Source organism: Prunus avium, chromosome 4 (assembly GCF_965620075.1).
Source record: "Prunus avium chromosome 4, drPruAviu1.hap1.1, whole genome shotgun sequence".
Lineage (NCBI taxonomy): Eukaryota > Viridiplantae > Streptophyta > Magnoliopsida > Rosales > Rosaceae > Prunus > Prunus avium.
In genome coordinates this window covers 36,507,961-36,517,719 of record NC_142287.1, presented here as the reverse complement: position 1 = coordinate 36,517,719, position 9,759 = coordinate 36,507,961, and the positions used below count along the sequence as shown (strand labels likewise).

General features: G+C 40.3%; 1 protein-coding gene across 1 annotated transcript; it reads left to right on the top strand.

The window, feature by feature from the left end:
• The first annotated feature begins 4,696 nt into the window (after positions 1 to 4,696).
• Positions 4,697 to 6,101, top strand: LOC110754823 (antimicrobial ginkbilobin-2-like protein). Its single transcript, XM_021955933.2, has 2 exons — positions 4,697 to 5,550; positions 5,666 to 6,101. The coding sequence occupies exons 1-2, from the start codon at positions 4,776 to 4,778 to the stop codon at positions 5,749 to 5,751; spliced, it is 861 nt and encodes a 286-aa protein (XP_021811625.2). The 5' UTR covers positions 4,697 to 4,775; the 3' UTR covers positions 5,752 to 6,101.
• The last annotated feature ends 3,658 nt before the right edge of the window (positions 6,102 to 9,759 follow it).

The window sequence follows — 9,759 nt, the reverse complement described above, 5'->3', positions numbered from 1 at the left end:
CTCTACCAAGATTCAAGTCCTTCGTTCTGACAATGGGGGTGAATATATCAACCATGATTTTCAGACTTACTTCCAAAGAGACTACGTGTCCTCAAACTCCTCAACAGAATGGTGTTGCGGAACGAAAAAACCGACACCTCCTTGAAACAGCACGAGCCCTTTTAATTGGAGCTCATGTTCCTCGCCACCATTGGGATAATGCTATAGTTACCGCAGTCTACCTCATCAACCGAATGCCTTCCAAAGTTTTAGACTTCCGGACTCCATTACAAGCACTTGCCCAACATGGGCCCTTGCCCTCCGTTCAGATGCTTCCGCCCCGAGTCTTTGGTTGTGTGGCATTCGTCCATCTCCATAAAAATCAACGTGGCAAACTTGATCCATGTGCTCTCAGATGTGTTTTCGTAGGCTATGCTGCTCATCAGAAAGGATACCGGTGTTATCACCCCTCCAGCCGTCGTACGTATGTCACTTTGGATGTCACCTTTATGGAGTCCGAGATGTTCTTCCATGATCCGATGAACAAGGTGGCTCTGGATATTCAAGGACCTGAAGATTGGAGCAAAACAAACCAAAGCAATGAAGTTGAGATTCGGAACTGGAGCCAAGCGACCGGTCGCCATGAGCCCAGCGACCGGTCACCAGAAAATTCTGAAGCAGGATTTCGAACCTGTCCAAAAGCGACCGGTCGCCAGGAGCCCAGCGACCGGTCGCCAGCAAGTATTGAAGCTGTTTTTCGACTCTGTCCAAAAGCGACCGGTCGCCAGGAGCCCAGCGACCGGTCGTCAGCAAGTCCTGAAGCTAATTTTCGACTCTGTCCAAAAGCGACCGGTCGCCAGGAGCCCAACGACCGGTCGTCAGCAAGTCCTGAAGCTGATTTTCGACTCTGTCCAAAAGCGACCGATCGCCAGGAGCCTAGCGACCGGTCGTCAGAAAATTCTGAAGCTGGAGTTAGAGCCTGCCCAAAAGCGACCGGTCGCCAGGAACCCAGCGACCGGTCGTCATCCCGCCAAGAACACGATATTTCTTCATATTTTATCGACGAGACTGATGAAGACCCCCCTCACATCTCAGTACCCTATGATCAATCTCCTGAGAATACTCCTGAGGTAAGTGATTCTATTACATCTACTGTTTTAGCTGATGAAACTGTTAAATATCAATTACCTGTTAGACAGAACCGTGGAAAACCACCAATTCGGTACTCACCGGATGGTGGCAAGGCATCAAAATATCCAATTGCCAACTATGTGTCTACTGGAAAATTATCTGAATCTCTCCAGGGCTTTGTACATCAGTTATCCGCAATTCATATTCCAACAAAAGTAAGTGAAGCACTGAAGGATCCAAAATGGGTTCAAGCAATGAAGGAGGAGATGCAAGCTCTGGAGAAAAATCACACATGGACACTGGAGACCTTACCTCAAGGAAAGAGGACTGTGGGATGCAGATGAGTTTACACCTTGAAATATAATGCTGATGGGTCCATCGAACGTTACAAAGCAAGGCTTGTGGCAAAGGGATACACCCAAACATATGGTATTGACTACGAAGAAACATTTGCCCCAGTCGCAAAACTTAACACTGTTCGAGTGCTATTGTCCATTGCAGCAAATATTGATTGGCCTCTCCACCAATTTGATGTCAAAAATGCCTTCTTGCATGGAGAACTCTCAGAAGAAGTATACATGGATATCCCACCAGGATATGTTACATCCCCTCATGCTAATGTGGTGTGTCAATTACGAAAGGCATTATTGGATTGAAGCAGTCTCCTCGGGCATGGTTTGGGCGTTTTACCTTGGCTATGAAGACTTATGGTTTTACGCAGAGTAACTCTGACCATACTCTGTTCTTAAAACACCAAGGAGGGAAGGTAACGGCTCTAATCATTTATGTTGATGATATGATTATTACTGGGAATGATACGCAGGAAATCTCTCAACTACAAAAATGTTTGGCAAAGGAATTTAAAATGAAAAATCTTGGTGGACTCAAGTACTTCTTGGGCATTGAAGTTGCTCGTTCACAGCAAGGCATATTTCTTTCCCAGAGAAAGTACGTTCTAGATTTATTGGCAGAAACTGGGATGCTAGATTGCAAACCTGTCGACACTCCAATCGTTCAGAATCACCACCTTGGGGAATATCCCAATCAGATAACCACTAACAAAGAAAGATATCAAAGGTTAGTGGGGCGATTGATCTACTTGTCCCATACCCGACCCGACATCGCATATGCTGTAAGTGTTGCTAGTCAGTTTATGCATTGTCCAAGTGAAGATCATATGGATGCAGTTCTTCGAATCCTTAAATATCTGAAGTCCGCACCAGGTAAAGGACTTATGTTCTCTAGAAATGGTCATCTGAATATCAGTGGCTATACCAATGCGGATTGGGCGGGAAATGTCACTGATCGACGATCAACATCAGGTTACTTCACATTTGTGGGAGGTAACTTGGTTACTTGGAGAAGCAAGAAACAGAAAGTCGTTGCCTTGTCTAGTGCAGAGGCTGAATTTCGAGGAATGACCAAAGGAATTTGCGAACTCCTTTGGTTAAAGCAATTGATTACAGAGATTGGATTTGCACCTACATTAGGAATGCATCTACTGTGTGATAACAAGGCTGCCATATCCATTGCCCATAATCCAGTTCAGCATGATCGCACTAAACATGTTGAAGTGGATCGACACTTCATTAAAGAGAAACTTGAAAACAAAGAAATTCAGCTTCCGTTTGTCAAGTCCGAAGACCAGCTGGCTGATATATTGACAAAAGCAGTTTCTAGCAGAGTATTTCACAACTCACTGGTCAGGTTGGGCATTGGCGACATCTACGCACCAACTTGAGGGGGAGTGTTAGCTTGTAATAGATTAATTACACAAAGTCCTAGTCCTTATTCTAGGGAACCTTGTTTTAGGGAACCTTGTTTTAAGGAGCTTTACTTTACTTTCTTGTCTTAGGGAAACTTTGTTTCCTTGTCTTAGGGATGCCTTGTCTTGGCTTGTAATTATAAATGTATTGTAAGTAATACAAACACAACATGTTGAAATCAGAAAATATGTTTCAGCTCCAATTCTCTCTACATTCTCCACTTCCTTCAATTAATCTTCTCTATATTTGACAGTTCTCATGTTAAATAGCCACTCTCTCAATCTCCTAATACCCTCAGCACCAGCATTCTTCGCCCACAGCAGCATGGACAAGTACAATTCAGGGTTAAAATAATCGAGTGGATCTAGATCTGCTGAAATATCAGAAAATGAGGCTTCAATTACTGAGCTTTACGCTCGCTAGCTAATATGTTATGATCACTTACAACTGAGTTATTAATTGTCGATAATGTGTCATAATAGAATGTACAGATATGTTATCGATACATTGTGAATAATATCCATACAAAATTCGTCCACCACCAATACATTGTGAATAATACCCTTACAAAATCCGTCCACCGATACATTGTGGATAATATCTATAAATAAAAATTCATAAATTATAAAAATTTTGTATGAACTTGGATCCTATCCCTGCCTAATGGGTCAAGGTTTTATGTATCTCCTTGTTTAGTTATTTGTCGCTGTATCAAAACTCATGATTTCGGTGATCCCCCTCCATGTTTGAAGACTCGTCTTTCTCCGATTTAGACATTTCTCGAAGAACAATTTTGTTCTCTCTGACAAATTTTCCCCGGGATAAACCTTGCTGGAGCATTTTGTTCTTTTCCACACAAAAATTGCCTAGATAGACCTTTCCCAGTGAATTTTGTAATTTTCCGACAATTAGTCGTCTAGATAGACATCTCCTGGGGAATGTCTTTCTCCCAACAAATTTCCGTGGGGAAAGGTTGCTCTTTCCCGGCAAAATTACAATGGGGCAAATTTTGTTCTCTCTCAACAAATTTTGTCCGTGTAAACCTTTCCCGGCGAATTCATTATTTTGCCGACAAATTTTAGTCGGGATGGCTCTTTCCTGCCGAAAATTGTTCCTTCCAGACAAACTTTCACTTAGATAGACCTTTCTCAACGAAGATGTTCTCCCCACAAATTTTCGCCGCGTAAACCTTTCAAGGCGAATTGTGTTTTTTGCTGACAAATTTTGGTCGGCATAGATTTTTCCTAGTGAATTTTGTTCTTTCCCGCCAACTAATGCTTCCGGACAGAAGATAGACCTTTCCCTGCCAATTATGTCTTTCCTGACAAATGTTCCCTGCGAATTATGTCTTTCCAGACAAATGTGGGCGGGGATAGACCTTTCTCAACAAATGTCTCAATATGTATTAGTTAAAGCTAGCTCGTCAAGCACTTGAAACCCACAAATCATTTAAGTCATCCAGAGTTAGCGGCATATACTTTTATTCTTCATGAACATATTTCTGACCAAGGGAGGAGCCATGACTTTCCGAAAATCCCTTGACGTTTTTCAAACAACCCCCTAATACATAAAAATCATAGAGAGGAAAATGTTTACAGCCCTCCCAATAATTAATTACAGCCTAATTATTATGTTTTCTGAATTAGTCATAGAAACCATGCTGAATATGTCAACGCAAATTATTGAGAGCCTTTCAGGGATTGCCTCCTATCATAATTTAACGTCAAACTTGCAAACCTGCATGTCTTTTGCACCACTAATTCAACGAACTTTAACGATCGAGCAAAGAAAGATGTCTCACTACTTCTCGATCACTCAAAACCAACCTTAATTACTAATTATAATCCTTTTGCACCGCAAGTTTAAGAACTTTTAACGATTGGAATCGAACAAATTAAGATGTCAGTTTTACATGATCACGCCCTAACAATCGTCTCCCTTTCATTTATCGGCCTACTAAAACTGGTTTTTTGTTCCAATTCCATTAACTACATCCACCACTACTGCTCTTTAGAAGTTAACAAAACCGAAAACGCCGCTTTCCAAGACAACGTCGACCGCCTCCTCTCCGACCTCTCCTCCAAATCCTATGGCAACAGATTCTACAACTCCACATCCGGAGACAACGACAAAAAAGTTTACGGCTTATTCCTTTGTCGAGGTGACGTCTCCCCCGGAGTCTGCCGTGACTGCATCGACTCCTCCACCAAAAACCTCAAACAAAACTGCACCCACAACAAAGAGTCAATCGTTTGGTATGAGGAATGCATGCTGAGATATTCAAACCATTCCATCTTCGCCACAGAGGAGGAGATGCCGTGGCGGTATTGGTGCAGCGTGAACAAAGTTTCCAACATGGACCAGTTTAATCAGAGTTTGTCCACCTTGATGAATGGGCTTGTGGACAAGGCCGCGTTTGGCAATACCACTCCACCGTTTTTTGTGACTGGGGACGACAAGAAAGGCGGTGGCGGCATTTCGATATATTGTTTGATGCAATGCACGCCGGACATAAATGGGAGTGAGTGTCAAAGGTGTTTGAAGGCGGCTGTCGGCGGTTATCAGGAGACTTGTGAGGGGAGGACATGGTCTATGATATTTTCGCCTAGCTGTCAGGTGAGGTATGGGTCTGATCCTTTCTATGGGGAAGGAAAGCCAATCAAAAGTGGCGGTGGTAAGTATTATGAATATGATGATCAAGTTAATGAAGGGATTATAAGTTTTGGCTTAATTAATATTATTGTTGAGGACAGAATTAATTAATTAATTAATTGTATGTGTGTGTGCAGGAAGAGGGAAGAACAAATCATATGTGGCTGTTGCAGCGGTATTGTGCATGGTTCTGTCTGGCTTATTGGTTAATCTACGTGCATGATAGAAATGCTAAAGAAACATCCCCGAGGGGTAAGTCGTAAATTCAATAATTAATGCGAACATGGTCTAGGGTTTTATGCCTACGTTTTGAAAATGAGAAATGATAATGTAGCCATTTTTCTAAAACAACAGAAGATCTCATCCTCTGAACATATGAATTAAGAACAGATTGGATTATTATGGGTACGTACAAGAAGAAGCATTTAGTTAGAGCATCCATAGTGGGGGGGTGTATAACATATTTACACCTCATTTGACCGGAATCAACTGCAATGGAAGGGTGTATCCTGCTGCAAATTTACACAGCCACCGTGAGATGGAAAAATAGATGGAAGTTTACATCTATTTTTGGAAAATGCTAGGCTTACCACATTTTTCATACCACATTCATACCACCTCTCTAATAGAGGTGGGCCCCATTGTATTGGTGGGCTCCACCTCCATTAGAGAGGTGGTATGAATGTGATATGAAAAATGTGGTAAGCCTAGCATTACCCTCTATTTTTACATCCAAGAAGCGGGCTCCACGTCAAAGAAAGTAAGAGAGAGGAAAGAGAAATGCTACAATATTTCCCGACCTACTCTCTCCTCACCCGCAAGTGAACGCAACTCGCCACTTTTGTTTTTAAGAGTTGCAAGGCTGATGCCAGCACACTCAAAGTTGAGAGATTTTGTATATACAAAATGTCAAAAAATAGGACTTTTGCAAGGAAAGGCCAACAGCTTCAAATTCAATGGTGGAGATGGTTTTTCATTCAAAATGAAAGGCCACCAGTTTATACCCTATTTTGTCATAAAATCATATGTTCTCCAAATTTTAATTTTTTTAGGTCCATTTGTTTGGAAAAATAAACCTAACTTAACACACAGACAATTAATTTTAAAAAATTAAAACATAAAAAAAAATAACACAAAAATGAATTAATTCAAATAAATCGAATATACATATTTGGATTTACATCTTTCTCCACTTGAGCAAAAATTACATTTACAACCCCCAGATCTGTAAATGGGATGTAAAAGTGGCTTTACACCCCCAAAAATACACCCCCCTACTGTGGATGCTCTTATAAACCCAGATGTAATGCAACCAAATTGAAATTCTCCTCATGCATGCTCATGAAGTTGGTGAGTTACTCTTCGTTTTCCCATCCAGTCTCCACACCTGCATCTTCCAACAAAATATCTGTGAGTGCATACAAGTTGTGTGCGTAACCTTCCAGGCAATAGACAATTGAATTTGAGAATCGCGCAAGTGGATTGGACGAATCCACACCATTAAGTCAAATACTTTAGTTTGGTTTTAATTTAGAAACAGAGCAGCTTTCTTATTTATATTAATCTATATATCGTAAATTATATAAAATGGATGTGTTGAATTGAATGAACCAGTTATTCTTTATTCTTCTTTTCTTTTTTTCCTTAAATTTGTAGCACCAAGTAATTACTGATGTAATTGTTTGATTACTTGATTGGTAAGTAATTGTTAGCGAGATATCCCTATTCTATTAGGATATTATTTTATTTATTTCCTTTTGTATAGATATTATGTAATTAGGATACCACTTCTTTTCCTAGTTTAACCCTACTAGGGTTTACAACCTTGTATTATAAATACCTCTTTTCAGATAATGAAATATATCAGAAAATATTCTACCATATTATTTGACTTGGCATCAGAGTCGACTTTTTGGTGACCTGTGTGTGTTGTGCCCACCCGTGTTCTACTATGTGCCCTAATTTCTTTTAGGGTTCTTGTGCCTATGTCTTTGCTGTGTTCCGCTGTGTACCCTGTCGTGTTCGTGCCTCTACTGTGTACGTGCCTGTGCCTTTGTTGTGTTCCGCTGTGTACTGATCGGTTCATAATTGTATATCATTTTGTACCCTTCTAGCTTATGATTTGGTTATGTTTTTGAGTTAAACTTGTGCTTTTAATCCTTTTTGTGTTTATCTTTCAGTTCATTGAGCTTTAGGTAATAATGATGGCTTTGGATAGTAAATGATGCAATCCATGCATGTTAGGGCCTAATTTGGATGAATGGATGAAGAGCTTAAAGACAAACTCAATTTTGGCTACAGTCCCCTGCCAGCCCAGTTTCGTAGGTCATATTGCAAGCTTTGTTTCAGCAACCTAAATAGCTCGGATGAGGCCACATTCTTCATGAAAGTTGTTCCAATGGGTGTATACTATAACATATCCGAAATTCAGCCCCATTGGATAATTGTGGAGTCTGTTACCTAGCAAACACAGAGCCATGCTCAGGATGGATTTTATCAGCGCGCAAAATGAGTTAGCAATTTGTTTTGGCCTTAACTTCCTCCTCCGACCTTGGATTGGCCCAAATGATATATGGCTGGAAAGAAGACATTCTGAACTTCAAGTTTGAGTGCTTAAAGTCTTAATTTGCTTAAGGGAAGCCCAATTCGTAAGCCCTTGAAGTTGCTGGTCATGCTGACCTCAGGATGAGCTATTATTTATGGTTGGAAGCTTGGTCATGGTGACATGAAGATGAGCTAGGGCTGCTGGTGGGATTTATTATTGAAGTGCATTAACCAATTCAGATTTTATAATGCAAGTGTTGTATGCATTAGTGAAGTGCATCAACCATTTCAGATTTTATAAAACAAGTGTTGTATGCATTAGCCATACTTAATTCAGATTTTCAGCTTCCTTAGGCTTATATATAGTGAGGTTTCCCAAGCTTGTAAACACACCCCAAGGGGGGGAGCTCTCAAACACTTCTCTAGAGCTCCCTTCCCTTCTCTCCCTCAAATTCTCTTAGTTTCTCTTTCTAGTTTTCAATTGTTATAATGAGATCTTTGTGCTGAAATTTTCCTTTAAGTCTTTCCAAGTTCTACTTTAATTTTCATTGTTATGTAAATTCTTTTCTTTAGTTTCAAGTTTGATTAGTTTCCAAGTTTCAATTATGATTTTTGTTCTTATTCATTATGCTTATAAGTTAATATGCTAGTTTGAATGATTGATCACCATTTAGGCTTGCATGTTAGCTATCTTGGTTTGAATTAAGAGTAGACACCATACTTTAATTCGAATTGAACTATGAATAGGAAGAGTATGTATGGACATTCGACAACAAGGATTAGATACATGCTTGGTTGTTTAAATTGTTCTTCTATGCTTAATGGGTTCCTAATGCTTAATTTTAGGTTAGACAACAAATGATCAAATTAGGGAATTAGGAACACAAGGTTATGACCACACACCATGGCTTAATCATACATTAGCTAGAATCAATCCGTTAATCTAATTGAACTTGGGAACTTATCTGCTTGAGTTAGTTATTTTCTTTCTTCCTTGTTTTATTTATTTCCCTTCTTTTTCATTTCTGTTTTGTGTAGGGAAAATGAATTGAATCATTCAATCACCAATCCTCGTGGGATCGACCTCGCACTTACATACGCTATACTACTGAACGGCTCGTGCACTTGCGAGTATCACAAGTTGAGGATGCAGCTGTATCTACGCAACATGTACTCTGTCGTGTTCGTGCCTCTACTGTCTTCGTGCATCTGCCGTATTTGTGTCTGTGCTGTGTTCTGTTGTATACTCTGCGTGCTTTGTTGAGTTTCTGCTACAATCATGGGTGATAACTCCATTGTTGGTGCTGTTGCTGCTGCTTCTGCAAATTTGCGTGTTTCTGACTCTATTCCAGGTACTGGCTCCAATACTTTGATAATTGACATTGGTGCTTCTGATAATATGACTTATGATGCTAAATTTTTTGATGAGTTGTCTAGTAACACCCGTGACCCATACATAACTAGTGTTAATGGCTTGCCCTCTCCAATTACTGGCGAGGGCACAATCTCTCTCACTCCAACTCTGTCCTTGTCTCGTGCGTTATTAGTTCCCAATATCCATTGTAATTTGTTATCTGTTGGTCGATTACTTGATACACTTAATGCTTCTGCTATTTTCTATCCTACCTATTGCTCTTTTCAGGATTTCAAGACTCACGAGGTGATTGGGCATGGTAAACGGATAGGG